The sequence below is a fragment of the Symphodus melops genome, assembly GCF_947650265.1.
Source record: "Symphodus melops genome assembly, chromosome: 8".
NCBI lineage: Eukaryota > Metazoa > Chordata > Actinopteri > Labriformes > Labridae > Symphodus > Symphodus melops.
Genome location: NC_136698.1, coordinates 15849194 through 15876661, shown reverse-complemented (window position 1 = coordinate 15876661; position 27468 = coordinate 15849194). Strand labels below are relative to the sequence as shown.

General features: G+C 40.4%; 2 protein-coding genes across 3 annotated transcripts; both read left to right on the top strand.

Moving 5' to 3' along the window:
* The first annotated feature begins 27 nt into the window (after nucleotides 1–27).
* LOC306828311 (AN1-type zinc finger protein 5) lies at nucleotides 28–12135 on the top strand. Of its 2 annotated transcripts, none has more exons than XM_079350698.1 (6): nucleotides 28–173; nucleotides 1304–1503; nucleotides 1886–1997; nucleotides 7020–7147; nucleotides 7746–7853; nucleotides 10569–12135. In XM_079350698.1, the coding sequence occupies exons 2-6, from the start codon at nucleotides 1344–1346 to the stop codon at nucleotides 10715–10717; spliced, it is 657 nt and encodes a 218-aa protein (XP_079206824.1). In that variant the 5' UTR covers nucleotides 28–173; nucleotides 1304–1343; the 3' UTR covers nucleotides 10718–12135. The 2 variants fall into 2 exon arrangements, with proteins under 2 accessions (XP_079206824.1, XP_079206823.1); XM_079350697.1 differs by lacking the exon at nucleotides 28–173 and adding an exon at nucleotides 376–586.
* Nucleotides 12136–15228: 3093 nt separating this feature from the next.
* On the top strand, nucleotides 15229–24090 carry abhd17ab (abhydrolase domain containing 17A, depalmitoylase b). Its single transcript, XM_079350493.1, has 5 exons — nucleotides 15229–15997; nucleotides 16657–17027; nucleotides 18209–18403; nucleotides 19215–19394; nucleotides 20932–24090. The coding sequence occupies exons 2-5, from the start codon at nucleotides 16663–16665 to the stop codon at nucleotides 21155–21157; spliced, it is 966 nt and encodes a 321-aa protein (XP_079206619.1). The 5' UTR covers nucleotides 15229–15997; nucleotides 16657–16662; the 3' UTR covers nucleotides 21158–24090.
* Nucleotides 24091–27468: the final 3378 nt, after the last annotated feature.

The following is a 27468-nucleotide window of genomic DNA, read 5'->3' as shown; positions in this document are numbered from 1 at the left end:
TGTGTTGGCCCGTTTGACTGAAGGCTGGATCGATGCTGGGGGTGACGTCATGCTCGTTGTTTCTCATGTCGGGAGCTAGCGCTGGGTAGGAGGCCGCGCGCTCTGCTGGGTACGAAACTTGTACAAATCTGAAGCCCAAGGTCGTCGACAGCCCCCGGTACCTTCAAATTCAGGTACTGTCTTCTTGTTTGATCGATATGAAAGGTTTCCGCTGCGTGAAACCGCTTTCAAACAAGCTCAAACACTGTCGGGAAGCGCACTGTTTTTTTTGTTGTGTTGCCTGATTATGCTAGCGTTGCGGCTAACGTGAGTCTGCTAACTCGAGCGTTTATTCGATTTTAAACACATCGTTTGTTTACTGTTTGTCGCTAAGGACGCTATTATGTTTTATTTTTCTTTATTTTCATCACAATGAAAGGCTGCTAAGCGACGTATGTCCTTCTATTTGCTCTGGTATTCAATGCCAGACAGACCAAACATCCAGTGAGCCTGTCTGCTAATGTTACAGTGTTTGCTTTGAGCTATGTAAGCAAAGGACGACTATTGTTTTCTGCTGCGGACAAACTCTGACTGGGGACACTCAGCTGTAAGTTGTTTCAGATAGAGTCTGAATAATCATACCTTAACCTCTGTTGGCCACTGCTTTGAGGGGGGGGTTTGTAAAGTTTTGTAGTTGTTTTGTTAAAATATGTTTTAGCTTTTCTTCCTCTTTTTGTTAACTTTGACCAAAAAAAAAAGATCTCGGCGGAAGAAGGCAAAAAATATCTGAGCGAGTTTTGGATTTTCACACTTAAAAACGGACCTCTGCTCGTCTCTTTTTAAACACGACCTATTGTCCTCATTGCTCGCAATTTTTCCTTTTTTTGTGGCAATTCAGTAGCTTACTACTTTCAAAACTGTGGATGCCCTTAAGTAGCAGGAGGACAATTATGTTGACAAGTGGTTATTTATATGAAATTACTGCCGTATTGTGACATATGTCAGCTTGATTATGCCTCTTACATTAATGGATCAGTACATTCATTGATAAGCTATACTTACTTTCCATGTAGGTGTGACCATGTCCACTTCTGGTTTAGTGTCAGAACTGGACTTTGTCACTGATCACAATTCAATGTATAGACTTGATAGATTTTATTACAACTACAATTAGTAGCCATTAAGCCCAACATCACCACTCTCATGCTGACATGCCAGTCTCCAAGCTCTTTTAGCTCTAAAAATAGAGAATAAAACCCAGTGGCAATCAAGCTGAATAGTGATTGTTAATCATTTTGACTTATTTCTGCAACCCCATTTTCAGGAATATCCTCTCCCATCCCCCTTACCCCCTCTGTCAGAGCATGGCTCAGGAGACCAATCAGACGCAGGTGCCAATGCTTTGCACTATGGGATGTGGTTTCTATGGTAACCCCCGCACCAACGGCATGTGCTCAGTCTGCTACAAGGAACACCTTCAGAGACAACAGGGAGGGGGGAGATCCAGCCCCCCAGGAGAGAAAGGTAGGAGAGCAGTGCAGTGATGGGAGAGACATGACATGTGTATAGCTAGTTGGGTGATTAAATATATGATTTGTCTGTAAGTCGGTTCAACACGAAAATGGAGCCGAGTGCTACTCAAAAACGATATAGGCACGGGGGGACACTGCTAAAAGGGGTTGGAGAACAGTGGCAGCAGTAGCTGTCTACACTGTGGCATCAAAAAGCAGGAGAGAGTGACATCTCCATCTATTGTTTCACATTAACACAAAATTCATCTTGTGAGTGTCATCAAACAGGCTCAGTGAACTGTTAGTTAAGCAACTTAAAAGTCCTTCATGTTCATGGAAAAACAAAAAGTAGCTCCTTTGCAGTGGTGCTATCAGACTCTTCTGTTCCCACACAGCTGCCACATCACCATCAGGGTCACCGGGGACTTCTGGTGTTAGTGTGGAGAGTACAACCTCAGAGCCAAGTACAGAGGTGGCAGGAACTCCACCTGAGGAACAAACAACCAGGTATGTTGACTGACAGATAGGAACTTGCTCAACTTGAGTAACTATACGAGAAGAATTAGAAACGTTTGGCAAGGTGTTTCTTTTCATATGGCCCATTTTATTATAAATTTAAACTATCTGATTAATTGATAAAATAATGAGTTGAGTTCATCACTGTCTTCAACACATAGGCCCGACCCCAATCTCCTTTCTAAAGCCTAATTCCTGAACCCCCACAATCTCAAAACCTGCTATAAAAAACACAAAAGTAAGAAACTAGGCTACATTTTGTCACTTAAACTTCGTTGTATTTTTCAATCCATACATGTTTGCTTTGATTGTTATTTTTTTATATATATATTTTTTTTTTTAATTTTTTTGAAGCTATTGAATCCTCACCCTTCACTTCACTCAGCTTGCAATGAACTGTCAGGAAAGTGTGCAGAAAAGCTGACTCATGAGAAATGTGTAACTTGCTGTAGAGAAGTCCACACCAGAGTCCTCGCATACAAAGTGGGACGGCACTACCGACTAACACGTATACTGGAAAAGCCCCTCAAAATCCATGAGTGTTGAGTTTGGGATTTAACCAGCAGTGACACTGATCTCTCATCTGATCATTAAAATCAATTGATCACACTCAGTATGGACTGTACAGGATAATGGTACAACCCTTTTGCCACATTTTAAACTCGGCCTGACGACTCTGTGCTTTCTGGTTGGTGCCCTTTGCAAGTTGATGTTAGTTGTTTGTTAGCTTAGCTCATTACAGGGCGATGAACTGACTGTAGTCCTGTTTCAACAGTGGCTTTCATATGCGGCTTTGAAAGTGAATTTGGTGCATTAGATGGATGTCTAAGTAACCTTTCTTTATTCTGTCAACTAAGACTTATCATTGAACCCATGAATATGTGAATGAAACACTGCGTTGTTGTCCATATGCACGCCTTGCTTCGTCTGATCTTCTTAAAGTGCTTTGTTGTCTTCTGTTGTCTTGACAAGTGAATCACTACATCGTCTTCAGTTCATTTCGAGGATGTAGTCATAAATCTTTCCTAACACATGCAGAATAAACCACATCCTAGAGTCTCCTCTTGAACCTTTACCTGGAAAGAAAAAGCTGAAGTGTAAAAGGGCTTACGGTTCGATTCTTAAACCGTCGGTCTTCTTTTGTATCACATGGGTATTTTACAGTTAGTGTCTGAATTACTTAAAAAAAAAAAAAAAGTAATCGCAGCTGCTTTAACATGTGACGTTTTAACGTGGCTTAGGTTTGTATAAATATGTTTGCATGAACTTTGACTGTATGAGTGCTTCCTGTTCTGTCTTTTATTGCATTGCTGCAGGGCACCTCTGGAAAAGAGACCTCGGTCTCATTGGGTTCTCCTTGCTAAAATAAAGTTTCAAAACATATATATTAATAGTTTTAATAATTGTTGCTGTACTATAAATGTTTGTAATTTAGCATATTTTAGTAAAAGACTCTTTTATGGTTAGTTTGACTGAAGCAGAAAGGTTGGTGATAAAAGTAAAGGTTGAACAGACTTTTTACATCTTGGTAATATATATAATATAATATATGTGCTGTTTATTCATACTTGCATGCAATTGATAAAAGAAGACTAATTCATTGGTGACAGATAATCGCTTAGTCTTGTATAGAAGGGTCAAGGAGGAAAAAAATGTAATTGGGACAATCTGACAAAATACCACCAACAAAGAGAAGAGAATGAAAGAAAACCCAAAACAATACAGTGCTCACAACGTTCAGCCACGACAGACACAACACCAGAACATAAAGTCATGTTGGACGATTCCTCCGCTACACAAACAGAAGGCAGAGGTGACATCAAAATAAGGATCATGGATAAGATTCCCTCAGTCTGTCCTGCTCCTATACATCATGCTGCAACATTGATTTTAGATCGATTTGGTAGCCCGTTTCAAATCGTAATATTCAGCTCTGTTTGGAAGTCTAAACGATGGACCCTGCCTCCACTGCAGCTAAACGATTATGCCACAGATTGACAGAGAGGGCCTTCCAATCTGAAGACGATTAACTTGCGCCCCAGCATCAGTGCAGCCTGTAGTCATTCTTTTTAAGATGCCTGAGGGGCAGCGGATCCTCTGGAATAAACAGACTTTGACAGTAAAGTGTTTACAATGTAACCCATCCATCAATGTACCTTCTGCATCCAGGGGATTGTTGTACTTTACTTTAAGATCTCAAATGTTAACTTCCCTAGACGACTCTTAACCGTTGTGTATTATCCTATTCCATTCCTTCTCTGTTGGATTCTACATTTAGGTCTACCAGGTTGATTGGTCTTTGTCCAAAGCATTGAGTAAAAGAGTGAAGGCTTGTGTCCCTCACCAAAAATCTCCATTACTTGTTGAAATACTTAAATAGATCTTAGCCAGTCCTCATTACAGTTGTGACGTCTCTCAGAAATACTATGGCACATTTACCACCAGCTCTTATCAGATAGGGGAAAAAAAGAAGAAAGAGAACTGAACATTTCATTCTAATCCAGACGAGATGTAACATGTCGCCTGTCGTATCACACAGAGGTTTGTTGTTTGAGACACGGAGCAGTATCAAATGCTTCCTCATATTAGGCAGGGAGATGGCCCAGATTGACATCAAGGAAAAGTCTGAGTCAGATCCCGACAATATGACCCCGTAGAAGAACGTTCTGTCACAACGTGTAAAAGTGGGTCTGCCGACTTCACTTGGCCGGAGAGGGACTTGAAACGTCACATGGAGCTTTCACAATGACCCACGCTAAATTACCCGCACATCATTTGCATCAAAGACGCAGTGTATGTTTGTCAGGACGTTTATACGAGCAGCCATAACAAGTAGGAAGTGTGCAGTCAGCTGACGTGTGAATGACATGAAGGCAGAACTGCTCAGAATGGGGACAGGCTGGTAAATAAAGAGCCAGTGATAATGTAAGTGTTACCCACTGTCAGTTGAACTTTTTGCCAGCCAAACAACAAATTGGTGAAGTTACTCCCTCCTCTCTCTGTCCCTCTCATCCCTGTCATCTCTTCTCTCACTGTACACTCTTGTTTGGAGTTGGGTGCACACGCTTTACGCTCACTTCACCACTTGTTGAAGGTTATCCGTTACATGTTTCTCCTGTACTGTTGTACATTTTCATTGTTTTCACGCGCTAACGTGCATTTTGAAGGGAGAGCAATGTTTTACAGCTGTAACCTGCCGTCTCAGAAAGTCGTCATTCGTGAACATCCTTCACGTTCTCTTGCTGTTAACTTCTCTGCTTAAAGTCATTCTACATGATTTGGTGTTAGCGTGCTGCACTCGCTGATAGGTGCGAGTACCTTGTATTGAATGATTTACAAAAATAAAGCAGCTGGCAGCCTTTACATCCAAGTGTGGAGTCATATTGTTGTTGGTAGAAATAGTCTGCCGAGGTCTCATTTGAACAAATCCGGCCCCTGATATGAGTTTGTCACTCCTGCTGTAGTGGAATCATGGATAATTGTTACATATATGTTGCTGCTTATCTCGTCCAGGACACTCTTGATAAAGAGGTTTTTAATCTCAATGAGTCTTTCTTTCCTGTAAACCTTGGTGGCCCTGGGATGATAGAACATGTGTTTGGGACGAACCGAAATCTCCCCCAAGAAGCCTCCTGGACGAAAGGCCTTTTTATCAGTCTAGAACCAACCAAACCACCAGCTAACTACAACTCAGCTCATCTCCTTGCGCTATATAATGTGTATCTATTATAGTTACTATGCGTGAGACCTAATAAATATGAACATTCCCCCCGCAGTACCAGTCCATCTATCTCCTCATTCACGAACGGTTTCAGCCCGATGTCTCTTCTAAACACAACATGTGCTGTGCTGTTGCGCTCTATCACCAGCTTTCATCAGACTGTAGACTAATATACACGTGTCATATGGTGAGCTGGTTTAGCTCACGAAGATGGCATAGATTCACGGCCAATAAAAAAACGTCAGTGACAGAGTTAGATGACGACAGTAAGGACACGTAGATGAACTGCCAGGCTCATGTTGAAAGTCGTTTAGCTGAGTTTACTCGGTTAAGAAGTGTGAACTCTACACAGAGCCGTCTGTACATTTGGAAACATTTGATCATGTTTTATGCCTGGCACTAAAATACCTACCTGAAGAAGACATTGTTTTCATGAGAGACACTCGGTGTGTTTGTGACATTTACGTTTTATCTGTGGTGAACCTTAATGAGTGTACACATCTAAAGTCTCTCTCTCTCTCTCTCTCGCTCTCTCGCGCTCTCTCGCGCTCTCTCTCTCTCTCTCTCTCTCTCTCTCTCTCTCTCTCTCTCTCTCTCTCTCTCTCTCTCTCTCTCTCTCTCTCTCTCTCTCTCTCTCTCTCTCTCTCTCTCTCTCTCTCTCTCTCTCTCTCTCTCTCTACTTCATTTAAATAACCAATATACCCAACAAGCATGTCAATAATCAATTTTCCTTTTTTTTTCTTTTTCTTATGCTATATTAGAAAATGCAAGGGTCTGTAACATAATAACCAACAATACTAACAATTACAGACGATAAGCAAAATTTAGATTTTGGGACAAATTTACTTCGGGACGGTTGAAATAGTTTTTCGGGATGGTGGAACCCTGCCTTCTCCGTTTGTGTTATTCTAAAGTTATTTAGAAGACGTGCGCTGAGTCAGGCCCAAGAAATAAATTTAAAAAAACAACAATATATTGTACAAAGTCAAATAACATGGAACGTTTACAGATTTACAAATATATAAGATTCCTGGCTTCTCTGCTGTATCTCTACTTCAAACAGCCCGTTTCATTGTTCGGATTATGTCCAGTCCATTTCACAAAGGTGGCTCAGAAAGTTATTCTGGATGGCAATGAGCACAAGGTTGGCTCAGATAAACAAAATATACATAAAATGTCTCTGCCGTACCTTTACTATAACATTAATTTCCCTTCATTCTGATGTTGCATTTTAAAAAGCCTTGTTTTATGCTCTTTGATGTACTATTAATGTGTTTCTGTTGTGATGTCAGTCCCAGCTCTCCTAGCCCAGTAACCCAACAGATGACAGCCATGAGCATCTCCCAGGATTCAGGAGCCGTAGACTCTGATCGAGCCGAGGCTGACGAGGGAGAAGAGGAGGGTACTTCCAGCAGCTCAGGTAAACATCACAGGAAACCAAATGTACCCTGTGGTTTAAAATGATCTGTTATTTTCATTATTTACAGTAAGTACAGACCAAAGACAGAAAGCACCGTCTGAATTGGCACAAATACTTTGTTAATGATTGTGTTGAGAAACGCTGCCAATGTATTTGTAAAAATTATACAATGTGCAGGAAGTAACTGTTTTTATTTTAGTTGCCATAATATTGAAACGGTTAATGTTATTTGATTCTTGTTGTTATCGTATCAAAGTCAAACATTCGGATGTCATGACCACAAAAATCATTTCATTTCCCACGGTACAAACATCCAGCTTTTTTGAGAGACAGGTTGATGTGTGAAAGTGAAAAGACAGTGATGGAGTGGGGGGGTTAACTGAATTGTTATAAAATGCCCATTACTCCATCTCCGTCAAATGTGATGTATTAAAGGACACTTTGGACTGACCAGAAGCTGGAGTACTACACTTTTTTGAAAACATTTTTGAACTTGTGTTTTACATACAAACCTGTTTGGCTCCTCAGATCTAAACCAACAGTTATCATTATGTCAGTGATATACAACGTTTTTGTTTGTGTGTTTCATAATCAACAGAACCAGTCGGGGAAGCGGCGCAGGCTTTGTCTGATAGTGACCAAACTCCTGATAAAAACAAGAAAAAGAACCGCTGCTTCTCTTGCCGGAAGAAAGTGGGCCTTACTGGTAGGGAAAAGAAACACACGCATACACACACACACACACACACACACACACACACACACACACACACACACACACACACACACTCACTCTAGTGCTATTCTTAACTCCTGACATGGTTCAAAGGTTTCTGAGTCATGAACCTGCTTTAAGTTTCTGTACTTTCCTGAAAATCACAGTGATCATTTTTCACACTGCTACAAGTCTGTAACGAAATGCATTCATCCACGGAGGAGACATCTTTGCAAAAGTCTTTCTTTTAACTGATCAAAGCCTTATTTGAGTTATCATGAGCCAACAAGTTAATGAGTTAACCTCGGATCACAAATCGCAGAGTTTGCTTCAGATAACAGATCAGTCTAGTTTTTTTTTTTAGATGAAACTAAAATGTTTACACTCCTCAATAAAGCCTGAATCAAAGTGTGCATTTAAACATAATCAACATGCTTCTCTGTGAATCTATGTAATGTATCACATGCTTTACTTTTGTTCACTAAAGGTTTAACACTTTGCTGCTATGCTAATAATAATCATAATAATAATAATAATAATAATAATAATAATAATGATAATGATAGCAGCAGGAAGATAAATTTAAACTGTATTTAGAAAGTGCTTTGGAAAAATCTAAACAAGCTAAACTGTCCAAAACAGCATCATTTTAAAAACTGTTTGTAAACCCCACTATTCCTCCATCCAGGAAATGAACTTTACAAAAAGTTAAGAAGAAATATATTTGTGAATAGCAATTTTTCTGTATTCTCCAGAAGTCTTTTTTATCATCTTTTATTTCGTGTTCAAGCCTTTGAGGATGTCGAACATGTAACGCAAGCATATAATGTCAGACTAAACCAACATCTTCATCTGTTGGAGTGAATGCAGGGCTCTGTGAAGCCCAGTTTAAGCTTCCGCGTCGACGGCGTGCCTACGGCGTTGAGCATGCGTTCTGCGTTGAGGGAACGCGCTGCTCTGCAGTTCACAACCAAGCCACTGGGGGGGTGGGGGGGGGGCTTTGTGTGGTGCTTCCACCTCTTCCTGAATTCCCCGACCTCCAGCCCCGTGTTTTTTGATATTTCCCTCCAGAAATTATTCCCCATTTGGCCGTCTTTATAGTGTTTTGATGATGAGTTGTGGAAATGTGATTGGTCCGCTCAGAACATCATTTCCGGCAGTTGCTTTCCGGTCACAGCGCTCGCAACACAACAACAAGAATAATCGATGAGCATCGACGTTCTGAGCGGACCAATCACAGGCCTCGCGGTTTGCGTCGACACGACGCGTAGTCAAGGGAACGGAGAAAAGAGGAAGCAGCGCTCGTAATCATTGTGTATGGTCACCTTGTTTCAGCGTCAAAGTCTATGAAATAAATCTATTTTGAATGTAATGTTTTCCTGTTTGTATAACGGCTCTACATGGCTGTAGCGTTTTGTAGATGCTACACCATGTTTCAAGATAACTGATCTGCCTTTGCTCTGTGGAGGCTGATCTGAGCCCATCAGGGATCAAGCGTGATCCGCTTCACCACTACCAATGCCAATTTTTCTCCTCTGTCCCCGAGGACGTTGGGTCAGTTTCACTGATAGTGCTCTTCTTCTTCCCTTCTGTTTTAAATGTTGATCTTTCTTTCCCTTCTTGTTGGTGGTTTTCACAAGGCTCCTTGTTTTTATCGTCTTTTAGTTTCTGATGATTCAAGGCCCAAACGCTAATAAAATCCTGTTTACTGACATGAAGTATGTGACATCTCAGTCCACGGTTGTGAGGTTTGTGTTTTTCTCGCTCTACGTCTGAACACTGGTACACAGAGCGACATACTGCAGGTTGGTGGTGCATTTCACAGTCCAAGTTATTTCACAGTGTTTTGTTGGCCTCCACCTTTTTGCCAGACTGGATTACCTGAAGCCCCGTGTCCACCTCGCGTTTTTGTTGTTGTTTTTTTGTCAGCGCCGGCGTCTTTTCTTCTTTTCTTTTCTTTTTTCTTTTTTTTTGTTTTCAACGGGTAGAGAGCGTTTTCAGCATTTCAGCTCAGCGTCTTTTCAACAGGCGCTCTGTCCGAGCGCTCAAGTTAAAAATCTTTCTATTTTGTCAGCAGCATAGCGTGATAGCAGGGCCGTCATTATTGAGCTCATCATCCAGACAAAGTACAAGGGCAAGAATATCCTGATCGACGCTCATAGTAAAGAGAAAACACAATCTCAAATAGAATAATAAAAACACGTTGTCAACAGACTGTTGTCATAGAGACAGGGCTGAGGTGACGCGCTTTCCTTCTCAGCGCACAAACGCTCATGCGAGAGCTTCCGAACGCACAGCTAGCGCTTTTCTGCCTGGAAAAACCGCTAGGTGGACATGGGGCCTGAGAGGGGAGAAAAATTACCTAAGTAAGATTTTACTAAGTACTTTTGGAATGCTCCTGCCACCAAGACACAAGAGTATATAGGAAAAAGAACCTCGTCGGGTGTGTATTCATGTCCTGTTAGACTCTGTGTGAAGGGCATTCTATTCTACAGAATCCTTAGAAACATGAACATGTCATAAAACTGTAAACGTACTCAAAAAAAAGAAGAAACCCACCACCTGAGCCTCAGCTTTGGTGTTCTCAGATAATCCAGATCATGGACAACATAGATGTACAAGATTTAGAACTCTTACAATGTGTAATGACTGCAATAATGAAGCTTCAGTGTTGACTAACAATGTTTTGTTTTTTTCTCACCAAAGGTTTTGACTGTCGCTGCGGCAACCTGTTCTGTGCCATCCACCGTTACTCTGACAAACACGACTGTCCCTATGATTACCGGAGTGCAGCTGCTGCCCGCATACGCAAGGAGAACCCCATCGTCGTGGCGGAGAAAATTCAGAAGTTATGAGGACTCGGTGCAAAGAAAAGTCTCTGACTTTGTGTATTTGAACAATGGCGACTTGGATGAAAACACCTGATATCATGGCTTCATTTGTTCATGGTAATCTAAGACGGGTGGGGTGGGGTGGTGAGGTCGCAGCCACTGTCCAGACGCTTCCCTTACTAGCATCTCCCCTCTCTCCACTAGTGACTGCAGCTGAAGCGGAGTGTTTTTGTGTTTGTTTGTATGAAAGTGTGTGTGTGTGTGTGTGTGTGTATGTATGCATATTTGCTTGAGAGTTGGGGAGAGAGCCGTACAGGCTAGGTGGACTTTGGTGTTGCTGTGGGGAGGGGAGGCATTTTGATTTGACCCCTTTTGGTTTCTTAACTTGGAGGATGGTGTGAGCTTATTTTTTATAAAATCCCTGAAAGGTAGTTCATATGAACTCGGGGTAAGCTGTTAAGGAATGTGTCACAGCCTGGAAAATGGCACAGAGCTCCAAAAAAACAAAAACAAAAAAACAACTCACACGGGGATTTAATTTATCAGCGAGACCTTTTAAGGGCTTTGGAATATAAATTTGTCTCCGAGACTGAAAATGATGTCAACCTCTTGTCAAATTGGCATTTTCTTTTCTTCCCACCTTCTTTTCTCTATGAGTCACCACATGTTAGACTCCCAAGTTTCAGCAATTTCCAGAAATGTTTCTCTTTGATATAATGACTTATCATACTGATATTGGGTGCATGAACAATTATTAGAAGGGGGATGGCAGGGGAGGGCAAGGGGAGGGGAAACCTCGACTTAACTGAGTGATTGAACTTTGTGTTTTTTATTTTATTTTATTTTCAGTTTTAATGAGCGTATGACATCAGAAGATCTATATTAATATATTGTAGTTAGCTTGAATTGTGTGATTGCATTCTATTTATTTTTATTGTTTGGTTGGTCTGTGCTGGAGGATTGGCAGCATGTGTCAGCAAAAAATCAAGATTTCACACTTATATGAAAGTAGTTCCATCATGATTATATAACCATTGAGTAAAAAAAAAATAAAAAAAAATACACAAGCTCTGACATCATGGAGTAGAGTCCGGTTAAGCCATTACAGCATTAATTGAGCATCAACATGTCGACTGTTTTGGATTTGGAAACAAAGCACAACTTAAGTGTGTCAACTGAGGAGAGCAAACTAATGCGCTACACCTGCTCAGTTTTTTTCAGCATCTGGGTCATTTGCAGTTTATATTTGATCTTTACAGCAGGTTTTCTGAAGAGTTTTCCTTTTAATGGGACGATACGAGAGGATACGGGACATCCTGTTTTAGTAGGATGAAGTGTTCTCCTTGAAATGCCGTTTTTTGTTCTATGGAGTCGGAGTGAACTCCATGTTTCTCTAACCACCAGCAGACCACTGACACATGCTGAATAAAAATTGACCTGGGTCACGGCTCCTCTTCTCATTAACACACCTGCTCAAGTCAAAATTGGTTGCAATGCCACCTCTGAAGCGTTGCAACGATCTTGCTACGGCAGTGCTACTTTTACAACGTGCTCCGACTCAAACAAGTCCTTACTATGAAGACGCTTCTTGCTTGCTTGTTTTAGGAAGATCCAAATAACATGCATGTGTGCAGTCCAATACAAGAGTTACGGTTTTGTAAGGGGACTGCACAGTTTGAATCAGAAGCTAAGGTGTTATAAGAGCCACAGCAATAGCACAATGCATGGCTGGAACCACCGATGTTCAAGTTAATAGGACTCTACACTTTTTTGTTTTCCAAATGTAAATACCATATGGCTCTTACTCATATAGTATACTCTTATTGTCGATTTTTGCCAGTTAATAAAGTTGGGGGACTAAGCTAAAGAATAGTACTATGTGTATCAAAGTGCTTTATATAATGATCTAAAAAAAACATTAGAGAACAGATTTCCCCCATCTTATCCCAGTTTTCATCACAACTTATTTACCACGTCATCATTACCTATGTAATGTTTAGTGATCATTGATTTACTGACCTCATGAGTCTTTCCTTCAGGCTGTTAAACTTCTATACTACAAAAGCAGTCAGGTCATTAAAAAGCCCCTATAAGCTTTAGAAAGCTTGCTTAATTGCCCAGCATCTTGCTTTTATAGCTTTACTGAAGTCTACTCATAGCATATTGATAATACTGAACGTTAAAGAAGGCCTCCCGGTGAGATGAAGAGGAGTCTTTGAAGCTTCGCCTTTTCATTATCTAAAGCTTTTCTTGTAAATGTTGCTCAATCAATAAATACTGTATGAAAGAGCTGCTGAAAAGTTGCAAGTGCAAAGTATGCATTTTTTATTTTTAAATGAGGCGTTGCAGATTTTGAAGGGGAGTGAGTGACACTTTCCCTACACAGATTTTTATGCTGTGCAGGGTTCAGTTTGGTTTTGGCACCTTTGATTGGAAAATAGGCTTACATAAAAATTCCTGTGTGGGTGATTGACATGTTTAAATGGCTTTGAGACTATGCGTGCCAATGCTGAGACTTTTCTTCTCGGATAAATTGGTCATTAAAGGCCACTAGCTTTGTTTCATCACTACTAGTGAAACTTCAGAGGAGATTTGTAGGGAGTGTTGGGTGATGATTATGTACAAGGAGAACGATTGTCATATTCAGGGGATCCTCTGAAGCTTGGTGTTCCCTAATGTGTATCTTTATATGCACAGTATTGAAGCTTGCCTGCTCGGTTTATGACCGTCACAAAATATTCTCAACAAAATGCAGAATTTTCCTTTACAGGTAGAAAGTGGTTTCAGAGGAGAGGTTCCTTCACTTGGTTTACTAGTGCTGTTTTCTAGTGACTGCTCATATCAAACCCCCCCTCTTTTATTTAGTTAAACATGAGCAGTTTGAATGTAATCCACCATATTTCACACAGTGAACCGTAATGCCATATATCAGACTACGTGGTGCTGATAACGGCTGTTTTAGCAGAAGATGGAGGCCAAACTTTCAAACGTGATTTGGGACAGTTGGATTACTAGAATAGTTTTGATTGTTTATGAGTGCTTGGCAGCAGCAGTTAGGGCAACCATACCTGAATAATCAAGATATCATCAGTACATATGTTTTTCTTCCTTCTACTTTTATTTGATAGAGTTTTGATGTCTTCGATCCTGTCTTCAGCACAACCTTTCATAATCTGTGATTTCATCGTGCAAGGGTTTTGATTGATAACGATGATGAACCTGTCAGGTCGAAGGGATCCGTTTGAAGTTCCGTTTCACTGCAGAAGTCGAGTAAAATGACGATGACTTGGTTCGTTGTTTTTTTTTTTTTCAAGATGAGTTTGAGAAGCATCAAGTGAAATCTACAATGTTCACAGAGCTGTAGTTCTCGTCCCTTGGCACTCCAGTCCCCCAGAAACACCACCAGATATCTTTTATTTTGTTTTTCTTTCAAAATTTAGGATTGTATGATGTGTAAGAGTAAGTATAAAACAATAAATTCACAAAGTTTATTTTAAATTAAATGTCTTTTTTTACTCATTTGTGCATTTATGGGTTACTATCTCAATATCAAGATGCTGTTTGTGCTTAAAACATTCATGTAAACAAATCATCAGTATAGTTTTATCTAAAACATTCAGGATTTTTTTGCTACAGTTCATGTGTTACTGTTGGCTCATTGTTTTATTTATTTAAAAAAAAATAAGAAAAGAAACTATAGGCACACTTTTTACTTTTACAATACCTCTTGATGTTGAACTGGTATGTATTCAAAATTACACTGAATTATTTACATAAGGTGTAGAAAAAAAGGAACAAAGGTAAATATGTGAAAGCATATTGACCAATGCAAGAACCCATGAGGGAATGGATGTGGTAAAATTACCAATAATACCTTACCTTTGAGGTCTTTGTAGTATCAGTCTAAGCATCATTGTAGCGGTAACAAATGAGTAGGCTTTCCAGCTGTTGTAGGTTAGAGCACAATGTGCAGAGAAGCAATGATTTGGGAATTCAAATCAGGAATGGTCCCATCTTTGTTCGAAAATGAATGGCTTTTGATGGTTTAGTAACAGTGGTTCTGCCACCGCTAAGTTTTGAATTATGGGCTCAGTAATGCTCCCTTTTTCTAGAGATTAGTGACATTTTTGGGGGAAAATGTTATGGTAGCTCATCAGAATAACCCTAAAGGGTGTAGTCAGCCAAAGTAACTGAAAACACGTGTGTAGTGTTGTGTTAATGAATCTGCAATAAGCATTTCTTTAGGCAATGTGTCAGATTCATAACAGGCTAAGTCCGACTGGCCTTTTCGGTTTTTAAGGCAGTAAATTGAGTGTTATGTTATATGTGGAATGTAAATCTAAGAAATGTGTATCTCAAACTAATTCTTTTAAATTAGATTATAACAGAGCTCAGAATTACTCAGTGATAAATCAAGAGCGCAAGCAGGTCACAAGGGATGGTTTAGTACTCTTTTTTTTTTTTTTTTCTTTTAAAGTGTAAATTAAAAATTAAATTCAAATGTTTAATCCGTCAGATTACGTCATGATAATTTTCCCTTGTCCAATGGAAAATCATTACGTCACATCCTGTCAGCTGTCGCTTCCGGGATGCGGTGGAAAAAAAGCAGATAGAAGTAGGAAAACACAGGGAAAACACCGTACATCCATGGATTAATTAAAACATGCCAGGACGCCGTCCAGAAAGTCAGAGGGGATGCTGTATGCCTGCCGAATGGATTAATGAAGACATTGAACGTTGAGCATTGACCGTGTTGTTCTTCAGGTTTCAACAAAGAGCAGATTTTAACCGTGTTTACGTCTTCATGCTAGCTTAAGCCAGCGTAGCGTTAGCTGGTACACGCAGACAGATAGCTCACTCTTCCTTGTACAATTGTTCTCATCGGCATCTTGATTATTACAGTAGTCATACGATTTTTTGCCGTTTTGGCTGTAACTGAAAAGCTTTTCGTCACTTTGAGGTCGTGCTTCTTGACTTCAGAAGTAGAAACCGAATAAACGTCTCTTTTCTTCACATCCAGGCACATTGTTGCTTTCACTCCTGACATATTCAAAAGTTTACTCCTCGGCTGATCAACAAAGTGGACAACCATGGATCTGATCTGGACTAAAGTCAGCACACTGTTAATACAGCAGATACTTTGTAAATAACACTTTAGTTAGCCTGTAGGGTTCCTCTTTGTGTGCCTCTTTTTGGCTGACAGAGCACTTCACAGACACTATCCTGTGTTTGAAGCGGAGAAAACCCTCTGCTGTATTTTTGTTTCTTTTTAACTTCTCTCTAGATAAGATCTCAGCTCAACAGGTAGGTCAACCTTCATTATGTGTTATATTTCATAAATGAAGTCATGTTGAACTACATCCAGTAATCATGTTCATAACTGATCTGTGGGCTATGTTATTGTTACATGGATATTTCATGTTTAATGTTGTGTACTCATACCTTGTTTTAAAGCTGAACTAATGCTGCTTTTAGGTATTTGACAAAATGAATTACCAACTGTTATTGATTTCTTCTTCATGTTGTTCTTGTTGTATTTCATTTTTCATGGAGAGATGTTATACATACATTTGCCCCGGCTTCTTAATATTTGTGGGTTTTCTGTTTTCTCTTCAAAGAATTGCTTATTTTTTTTAAAACAAAAAACAATGGGTACAAGTCACTTTTGTTTCTAAGCATATGTATTTACAACCTAATGACTGCATCAGGTCATTCATAGCTAAAAATAAGTGATATTACATCAATAATCAATAAATTGACTCATAGATTATAAACAGCCACTGGTCATGGCAGTATTTGCTTACGTTGATGCAAAGCAGCTGTTGAAGAATCATGTTCATCATTGTTAGCGTACACAGACTGAATGCCTCAGACATTGAATTGTACGAAGTATCTCATTGTGCTAACACTGGGAGGATGTGTCTTCATCAGCACAGTGATCCTCTTGTCATCTTCCTGCACAGTGAAGGATGAATGGCCTCTCTCTCAGCGAGCTCTGCTGCCTGTTCTGCTGCCCGCCCTGCCCAAGTCGCATCGCAGCTAAGCTCGCCTTTCTGCCCCCTGAACCCACGTACGCCTTCCTACCAGACCCAGACGCGGGCTCGGCTGCACCAGGGGCAACTGGGACATCCAGCGTGCGAGCGCGGAGTGGTGCATCGGTGGCAGGAAGCGGAGGTGCCAGTGCTGTGGAGGGAAGATGGAAGCTCCACCTTACAGAGCGCGCAGAGTTTCAGTACACGCAGAGAGAGCTGGATACGACAGAGGTGTTTCTCACTCGATCCAGTCGGGGGAACAGAGTCGGCTGCATGTACATTCGCTGTGTTCCCAATGCAAGGTGAGTGGTTTCAGCTGAGGTCGCATATTGCAGCCATTCTTCATGTGTTCTTAATCATTTCAGTATGTGTCACACTTCCCCCCCAAAGCACACTTCTACAAACATCCAGGTCTACTGCCTGGATGTGTCTTCCCTTTGACCAAGCTTACTGAAAGGTTTTTGTTTTTTTCATACTGCTCTTCCATGAATCTCTACCAGTTATTCTTTTTTTTTCCTTAAGTCCTTTTATCCTGATATTAGTTTTCTGGCCATTAGGTTTTCAGGAGCTCTACATTTTGAGTTTCACACGCTCTTACCAATATTTTTGACTAGCATCTTCTATAATGATAAAGTCAGTCATCACAGGTAAAAAAAAAAAAGTAACAGAAAATCAGTGTTTAGAGTCAGAAAAGTCTCTCCAGTAGGTTTGAGTGGTTACATTCATTTACAGATGTGTTGCTTAGAAGCAATCACAACTTGAATCCTAACTAGAAACATCTTACACTTTAGTTTTATTCCAGTCCTGCAGCTCAGTGCTGCTGCTGATTAATTCAGCCGATCGATTAAATAGACATGGACAGGCTTGTGTTACAGGCTTTGTGTATCATGTATTTATGCCTCTCCTGTATTACAGGAGAATGAATCCAAGCTCGACCTGATACGGCAGATTCATTGTTATGCAACATTCTGAATGTAAAAGCCAAGAGCATAGCCATGAGTTGTGTCAGTTCATAAACTAAACGACTGAGGGAGGAGCTCAAAACAGTCGAGTGTGGAGAAAAGTATTAGATTTCCCTCTGGAGCACGACATGCGCTCATGAATAAAATAGCCAGCGTTTATAGTAGATACTCAGCCTCTCAGGTTGTACAAAATGTCTAGAAGTAAGAGTCATATGTTGCACACTAATACGTCCAATACACAGCACTTCTTACATATAGACCTATCAGCACCAGGCCAAAATATCAGGGATTAGTCGGCGTAAGTGTGGCTCACTTGTAATTTGTTTATCAGACTGTATTCATGAAGGATACTGTTTTAATCAGTTTGTTTCAACAGTGTTGTTAAGTTCACAAGAATGTAAGTGTCTTTTATTCCTTTTATTGCATAACCTTTAAAAACATAAAAAGGGGGCGGGGGATTTGTGTTTCTGTTTCGATCTGTCAGCAGCTCACTAACCTGCCTTCACTGTGTGCCCGTTCAGGTTTACAGTACTCTTCTCCCACGGGAACGCGGTGGACCTGGGCCAGATGAGCAGTTTCTATATTGGCCTTGGCACTCGCATCAACTGCAACATCTTTTCCTATGACTACTCAGGCTACGGTGTCAGCACCGGCAAGCCCACCGAGAAGAACCTCTACGCAGACATCGATGCTGCGTGGCACGCCCTGCGCACACGGTACGCCTGGATGTAATTGCCCTCCCACACATGTCCTTCAACAGATGATTTATTACACGCTGTCTTTGCGTCTCCTCTGACAAGAAGTGTGTTCATTATGTTCGGATTAGGAGCAATTCAGCCCTGTTACATACGCGGATACCATTTTCATCACACTCACTGTCGTCTATAAGACAACAAACAGTGTCGAGGGAGAGGGATAAGTCGAGAAGATTCAAGGAAAAGATGCCAAGGTGGCAGAGGTTGACATCAAAAAAGGGTTTGGAGGAAGAGAGCAAAGTGGGAACAGATGTCGTGGGAATAAAAAAAAAAAAAAAAGAGGAAGATGGATAGATGAAAAGAGAAAGAGCTGGGGGGCAAGGTGTCTCTCAAGGACTTTATGGCGTGATGAAGTGTCTCATTAGTGAAAGCGGAGCTGCCTTAATGCAGCTGTAGCTTCAGGAAGACGTGACGCTGCCGAGCGTTGACTTGCGGGTGGGTTTAGGTGAATTTAAAACGCGGTGCAGCTGTCACTTTCCATCAGGTCAGTTCAGCACAGTTATTAAGAAGCGTTCGTTTTCAGTGCATGATTTAATGTTCTGCTGCACAAAACGATATAACATCATGTCTTAAATACTAAATTGTTTCATTTCGGTTTGGAGTAAATGATTACTGTTTCAATAACTTTTCCCCCGACTTTACATTTCCAAATCCCAGCTTGAACAAAAACAAACAGAACACAGATAGATTTCACATCTGTCACTTCTGTGCAGCTACAACCTCCATCAGCCTGCGTTGAACCTCTTCTTCTTTGGATCTTTTTGTCAACCAGGTATGGGATCAGCCCGGAGAACATCATCCTGTACGGACAGAGCATCGGCACAGTGCCCACCGTAGACCTGGCGTCCCGGTATGAGTGTGCAGCCGTGGTGCTTCACTCACCTCTGACGTCTGGCATGAGAGTGGCCTTTCCCGACACAAAGAAAACATATTGCTTTGACGCTTTCCCAAAGTAAGTTTCTGCTCAGCACTGCCATCATGTCTTTGTTACACAGTCACTTCATGTTTATCAGCCTCTGCAAGAAAAATGAGCAGGGTGCATTTTATTCAAACATGTTTATATATTTGTTTATATATTTTTTATTATCATTTAATGTTCACATTTAAAGTTTTGCCTTAGTTGTTGTTGTTATTATTATTATTATTATTATTGGCTAATCACATTTTAGTTTGAGACTCTTTCCAACAAGGAGCTTTTAAACTGAGCTTTTAAACGGAGTCTCTCCGTCTCAGTTTTTTTTTTTTTTGCAGCCGCTTGGCATTTTCACATCATGACATATCTGCCAGGAGAAAAGTGTAATTGCTGCTTCCACTTGTCAAACTGTTTCTTGTCATGAAAAGAAAACCTCTGCACTGAAAGAAGCGCTCATCTTCTCTCTGTGCTACGATTCAAGTCTGACATGCGTCTCTTCTTGGTCGGCTTGATGTCACACTGACCCCTTGAGTTGCCGTCACGTAGAGTAAGATTATTGATTTTCTCATCTTTTCAGAAAACACTCTTATTTTTAGATTATTTTATATGGATTTATGATTCTAGACCCCAGATTTGCCATTATTTCACATATAGAGGTTTTTGTGTATTTGCGTGTATATATATTTGTAGGCAGTCAGGCAGTGCTATGTCATGTATGTATCTGTATTTAGGCTCTGCCTTTTAAAACGTGTATCAGTAGAGAGTTGAGCTGAAAATTTAATAAGAAGGTAGCTGCTTGTGCTTGCTTTGTCCCTGCACGTGTGGCCTCTTACCCTGTAGAGGTCTGGTGCCTCACGCATGTGTGATGGTCATGTGGGTCTACACTGCACTGTGTTGTGTGTTTTTTGTTTTTGTTTGTTTTTTTAATCTTGGCCACCGAAACAGTTCCCTCACACACAGAGCAGTGCTTTCATGAAGCGAGGCCCTGGGCCTCCTGTTGTCGTCATGTCGCTCCAGTTTTATTGGCTGAATCTAAAGAGAGTCAGTAGCAGCCGACGCGAGCGTCTAGTCCCAGATGGTACAAGTGGGTGAGGAGCAGAGGCGGTGAGGATATCAGGGGGGGGAAAGCCTCGCTGTGTGGTGTGGTGAGATGAACAAGCGTCCAGTGTTCACATGTTGTTCACCTTCACAGTGCGCAGCTGGCATCTCTCCTTCTCTTTATCTCCCTCCACATGTATTTAACACACAGGAATTTGAACCCATTTTAAGGCTTGTGGTTGTTTTCTTAGTGGACCAAAGGGTCCAACTGTACTCCCCTGATGGATGGGTTGTCACTGATAAAACCTTTTAACACCATTATATGACTAAAGCTCAGAAGAAAACAAAGTCTCTTAATTTTTAAAAAAAATATTCAGATAAATAAACATACTTCCCTGACTTCATTTACAAACTCACTGACTGACCATGATGAAACTCATAGCTTCATTCAAAGAGATTGTATTTTATGATTTACACCTTTCCTTTTTTTAAAATATTTTCTATAATCACCTCCTGTCCCTTTTTTTTTTTCCTGTAGCATTGAGAAAGTGTCCAAAATCACGTCCCCGGTGCTCATCATCCATGGGACGGAGGACGAGGTGATAGACTTCTCCCACGGCCTGGCTCTGTTCGAGCGCTGCCCCAAGGCTGTGGAGCCTCTGTGGGTGGAGGGAGCGGGACACAACGACATAGAATTGTACAGCCAGTACCTGGAGCGTCTGCGCCGCTTTATAGGACAGGAGCTGGCGGCACAGCACGCCTGAACACTCCCAACTAAGATCGTCATCAAACGTTCTCTTGTCCCATTTCAGGCTTAATCAAAATGAAGACTGTTCCTCAGCTCACTGTCCGGGGTGTTCATGCTAATAGTCCTTCGTGTGTCGTGGTGGACCATGAGCTGATGGAAGGAAGTGTGCTCATAGACATCCCAAACATGTGAGCGTGTGAATTACTTTGTCCCATTTTTTTTTTTTTTTTTTTTTTAGTAGTCACTTTAACATAACTGCCATGTGCTGTGTGATACATAGCAGCATATAAACTCCTTCTCTGTGCAATAATCTGGACCAGAGACACAAGAACGGCGAGCTGATCTCGTGGTCAATCATGTTTTGGTCCTGACGGAAGATTTGTTTTTCCAGCTCTCCAGCCTAAACAAAGAGCTTGTAAATGTCCATGTCTGATGTTAACCCAAGTGAAACAGATGATTATAGTGCAGCTGACCTGTGTGAGCAAAAACAGCAGATGTCTCACTAAGCTCTCTACTTTTTATCTTTTATGAGTGATTCCTGTGATCGAATTTAAAGCGTGCATCAGTTCCTGCTCAGAGGTCGCCGTCATTGTTTTATCATTTTGAAGTGATTAGAATTTAAGCGTTGGACTGCATAGTACTAAACGGTGTTTTGTCATATCCTGCCCCCTAATGATATTTACTTACCATCATACATAGAGAAGAATTAGAATTTTGTGTGTTTCAGTTTGTGTTTAGTTGACTCCACATTTTGCTCAGGTAACCCTCTCTCTGTTCTACTTCAGTGTCGGTGTGTCCTACATTGGTTTGTGTCTCTTTTTCTTTTATATCCATTCAGATTAATCTCCTCTGATCCTTCGAGCAAAGATGTCATATTTTTATGTGTGAGGTGATATTTCTTTTCTTTTCATCTTTTCCCGTTGAAAAAAAAAAACCAACGTGATCCAAAAACGCAGGTACGGAGCAAATAAGATTTTGTTCTGTATGCTTAATGTTTTCTTTTTTTCCTCCTCTTCAGTGTCTTTTTTTTTTTTTTTTTTTTTTTTAAAGCCTCCAGACTTCATCACAGCTGTTTCCCCAAGTAATAAAGAGAGTATGGCTTTGTTAAAGAAGGACAAAAGTTCAGGAGCAGCAAAAAGAACACAAACTCTGCTCCGTCACTCACTCTAGTATCTGACTTTCAGGGCTAGCTTTGTTTGAGTCTTGTCCGTCTTGTTTACTTCTCACAGCAGTAGGTCGCAGCTGGGAGAGAAGTTCCTGTGTTTCCCTCCGTGTCTGGAACAGAGAGGCAACGCCATTATTTAAAGAGCCTGTTTCTTTTTGCATACAGACTGTGTTCAGTCCTTGAATACTCTCCGACAGCCATCATGCTGGTGTGCTCTCAAACTTGAGGGCCATTTTTTATCAACTTCAGTGAATAAAATCTCATTTTAACCATGTATGTTATGATTGTTGAACAAAAAAAAAAAAAACAGATTTTAGAAAATTCAGTCATTTTCTAGCTCCACATTCTGATTGTATTACAGATCATTTCCACCTTTCTAGATAAGCACAGGAGCAAACTTTTAACAACGTAATGCAACACTATTTAATGTTTGAAAGCAGAAAGAGAAACAGAGTGAGACGCTCCCCCAAGGGGCCTGGCTTTTAAACATTATACATCCAGACAATGTTTTGCACACGACTTCAGATGTCTGTGTTTTTGGCACAACGTTTTGGTCACTGTTCATCTCACTACACAGAAGTCAGTAAGAGTGATACCTTTAGGAGAGGTGCCACGCTGTCTTTCATTGTACTTTATAGGATCACTAATACATTTACAGTAATTTAACCCATTTTCTACATCTTGTTTCCAGTAAAATAAAAGTAATCGGTGTATAAGACAATGCTTCAGGATCATAGCATCTGTCTGTCCTGCTTTAGTGTTCGTGGGTCGACCCTTAAGATAGACTCTACAGTCCTGTTTCCTGCCTGCTTTGGACCCACAACTCCTTCATTTAATTTCTCCACTAGTGGTTTTTTCGGTTTTGTTTTTTTTTATAAACAGAAAAGTTAGAGTTGTAATGCTAGAAGGAGCAAATCTTACCAAGTCACTGGATTCACCTCGTCAACCCAAACTAATATAACAAGGTCACACATATTAAGGATTAATTGTTTTATCCAACAGAGTGAATTTAGATTACAATTAGACATCATTAAGCGTTGCACCTTTACATGTTTATGATGAAATCTGTTACAGCTCCTTTCCTTCTTTTTTTTCCCCTTTTTTTTTAATGCGAGCTCGGAAATGTCAGCTTTTCTTGTTTATCTCAACCAAAGTGTAACTTTTTATGTGGCGCTTCACTCGGTGTACCTGCTGTTACTGTTGGCATCTTTATAACCAAAGAAAAAAGAATTAACATATTGAAGCTTTTGTTAACTTTTAATTTATCGCTGGGATTTGTCTGATTGTTTTCCGTTGTACATTATATTTGCATAAAGCTGAATTGTATTTTTTTTCTTCAGATTTCTTCGTTTTATCATATGTTTGGTTTGAAATGATCAGCAGCACTGTTTGAATAGCATAAATAACCAGGTTGTGTCCTTTTTTTTTTCTTTTTTTTTTTTCTATTTCAAGTTATAAAAATGGATCATTTTCATAAGAGAGCAACAGCGATACATGTGAGAGTTGGTTTGAAGAGAAAAAGATCTGTGTGGGAAGATGAAAGAACAAAGACAGAGGAGCTTCAAGCACACCAATGAAAAGCTTTTCATGTTTGTCTTTGATTCTTCTTTTTAGGAACTTCTTTCTCTAACACATCCATGGGTCTCACTTTGTCATTGCACATTGTTATTCACTTTTGATTATTCTGAGTCATTTCTAGTTTTTAAAGATTGTCTTTTTTTTCCAATGAATGAAAGAGGATAAGGAGTTAATAAAACATAATCAGAAAGCGATGATTAAAACGACACAGTCCCTGTTTTGGTCTTTTCATTTCAGTATCAGTATATGTCATGTTCTGTTACATAGCAGAGAGACACCTTTTCAGTCAGTCTGTTAGTTTAGTTTGCAAAGCATGCATAGGAAGCATGCACATAGTGTACTTCCAATGCACATACATGGAAAGTGTCCTTTATTCACAAACATACAACATCCTTTCACTTCACCTTCAATGGAAGGATGATAAAAGCTGGGAGATGACTGGAGCGTTGCCTGTTAAATAGGGGTGATTATAGGAGAATATTATGACGTAAACATGTCAATATACCAGATTGTAGCCTTAAGATCATTTCTATCTGTAGTCCCTTAGCAGGTTGATTGTACATATGTACACAAATTGACAAAACCAAAATGACAAGCAAAAACAACAACATGCACTGTACATTAGTTGACAGTGTGACGTTGGTCAAAAGAAACCAGCATAAAGTGACATTCAGAGTTAAAGTGCTGCTATAAGAAGCAAAGTGCTCGAGTATTAACGTGCTGGAGTGTTGCACAGGATTATATAGTACTGTTGTAACTGTACATCTGCACAATATACATAGATGTGTGGGGATATATAATAGCAATAACATACAGTATATAAACAACAGAAAACAAATCAAAGAGGGAAAAATAATGAGAACGATCATTTTATAATGTTTTATCTCTTTCACACACAAGATGAGCTTTTTTCTCGACAAATCAGTGTTATGTGTGTCTCATTCAGTTCCTGATTTCCCACTCTACGCGGTCCTGGCACTCTGTGAATAATGACCTGTCTGTTAGTGAAAGGCACATGCCTGCACAAGACAGATCCAAGAAAGGCCCATGGGAATAATTGGCTGATGAGTAATTGAGTCTTTAATTGCCTGATGTGACTCCCCCCCCCCCACCCCCCAGTGTCACAATGAGCTTGTTATCATCTGTGCCAAACAAAAAAAAAAGGTTCAATGATGTGTTTTAATTAAACCATTACAAGGACTCAGGTCCATCCCAGCCTCCCCTTACTGTCTGCCACCATGTTGAGTTGTGGGGAAACAGGGACAGATGGATGGTAAGCTGTGCTCCCCCCTTAACACACACACAAACACACACACACACACACACACACACACACACACACACACACACACACACACACACACACACACACACACGCACAATCCCACACTTGTGCCTGCTCTTTGTCAAAGCACTGCATAAACAATCTGGTGTCCCACTCAAATGCTCTTAAGGATTAGACGCAGCTGCAGCAGCACATCCCCCTGTGTGAGGCCTGATCTGCTACGTCACACACACAAATACACACACACACACTGACTCTTACACGGCCCTGAGCACAAAAACCCTTTTATGTTGACACGTATCAAAGGAGTGTATGTGTGTTTGGGCTCAAGAACAGGAGACTTCAAAAAAGGCCGGTGAATCAAAGAGTTGCCTTTGGGTGATTTTAACTAAAGAAATGTAGAGCGGTGACTTTTCTTTATACCTGCGAGGAATGGAGACACATACAGTACACGCATACGGAATTCCATATGATGCTCAGAGGTCCTTGTTCAGCTAGAGAATGTGAAGGCCCTGGATGTGGAAATGAACAAAGTCCTGCTGATGGGTCTCATTGCTGGGAGGATGTCTTCTCTTTTTATCAGGTGGAGACAGAAATCTCATCACTTGAATGACCTGATGGCCTGGCCGACGTGACTCAAGAGAGGCAGATTACACAAATGGGACACAAATAGCACCAATGTGGACACAAATATTATTCAACTTTATTATTGCCATTATTCAAACAAAGTCATTATTCTGCATGTCTCATGTCTAGAACCATAACACACATTTTTATGGCATGGTAAGAATGGTCTTCCTTTTCTGTGCATGTTACTTAATTACTTGCTCCTAAAAATGCTCAAAAAACCTGAATTCAATCCAAACAGTGTTGGATTAATACCCAATTTGAAGACTGGACTAAAGTGGAAACCATGGGACTTTTTGTTTGGGTTAGGACTTCACTTCATTTGTCTGATCTGTATTTTGAAGTCATCCACTCAGGTACAGGGTTCAATTTTCCAACAGATCCTCAGATCATTTATTTTGACCTGGCAACAAAAAGTATGAATGTACTTATATGGGCTACCCCCAGGGTATGTTTAGTAAACGTATACATTTACGCCAGTCTGCTAAATCATTCATGGACTTACCAGCATGAACAGTGAGTTCTGACAGTAGAAAGTATTTTGTTTGTTGGACTCTGGGTTGCATGCCTGTCTTGTCTTTGTTTCTTATCTCCATTGTAGCATCTGCTCTCTACATTGTGTTTCTCTCCTTGTTGTTTTGTCTTCTTCTGTACTCCCATCCTAAATATATTAGAGTTTATGCTTGTATTCATTGGAGGAGGTGAGCCGCTCTTAACAGAGCTTCTGACAGTATATTAAGTTAAATAGTTTGTTTCAATTTCTATCCCTGCGACGAGAGACCATTTAAATGTGGTTGTAAGAAGAGGGTTTTCTCACTTTGACAAACTAGTACATAGTTTGTCCTTCATGCAGAGCAACCACCTGCTGAAGCGTGCCGCTCACTGTTATTATGACTTCCAGTCGACTATAGCCGACAAAAATCTTGAGCTCAGACTCTCGCTTTTAGGATGACCTCAAACGGAAAGGCCTTGGACCAAACCTACAACACCTGACCGATAAGGGAAGAATAGATCAAACAGAAGCTGTCAAAGAAAAATTCTCAATTTAGAAATTAGCAAGCAAAAAAAGCATATAAAGACATGCAGTTAAACTCCTGGGACTTCCACAAATGAAACCTGTCATATAGTGAGGCACAATGACTTTTATTACAACAACTTTCATCGTTAAACTGCACCAGACTAGAGCAGAGACGAAATACTTTGTAGCTGTATATGCAGAGTAATCTACCACTGCTGCACACGATAATAATGTAGCAGCAGGTCACAACTGTGTGTTTTGATATAAAATAAATATAACAAGCTTTTGTGAATTTATTGTCAGAAACAATAAAGAAAGTTCAAATTACATGGGTATGAATATTTAAACAATGCACTCAAACGCTGCAAAATGCACTTGAACGTCACATAACTTGAGATCATGGTTAAACAGTTCACATATTTTGTTGTGTTAAGTAAAATGTTATCTCTTAAGCCTGTAATTAACAATGTATATTTCCTGAAGCTGTATTCGTTTTTGTATTTTTATTAATCCCTGTGAATGGCAGAAATGTGTTCGTCTTTGAAAAGTGTTTTGACCAGCACAGCACACTGAGTGTCAGGAAAGTAAGGTCATGACTGCTGTATTCAAGTCAGCAGAAATGTCTTCCACTCAGCAAAATAACTTGGGCTCGGT

Coding starts and splice junctions, on each gene's coding strand:
- LOC306828311 (XM_079350698.1), top strand. CDS start 1,344: ATGGCTCAGGAGACCAATCAGACGCAGGTGCCAATGCTTTGCACTATG. Junction 7,148..7,745: donor GGGTACTTCCAGCAGCTCAG/GTAAACATCACA, acceptor CATAATCAACAG/AACCAGTCGGGGAAGCGGCG. Junction 7,854..10,568: donor GAAGAAAGTGGGCCTTACTG/GTAGGGAAAAGA, acceptor TTCTCACCAAAG/GTTTTGACTGTCGCTGCGGC.
- abhd17ab (XM_079350493.1), top strand. CDS start 16,663: ATGAATGGCCTCTCTCTCAGCGAGCTCTGCTGCCTGTTCTGCTGCCCG. Junction 18,404..19,214: donor TGGCACGCCCTGCGCACACG/GTACGCCTGGAT, acceptor TTTGTCAACCAG/GTATGGGATCAGCCCGGAGA. Junction 19,395..20,931: donor TGCTTTGACGCTTTCCCAAA/GTAAGTTTCTGC, acceptor TTTTTCCTGTAG/CATTGAGAAAGTGTCCAAAA.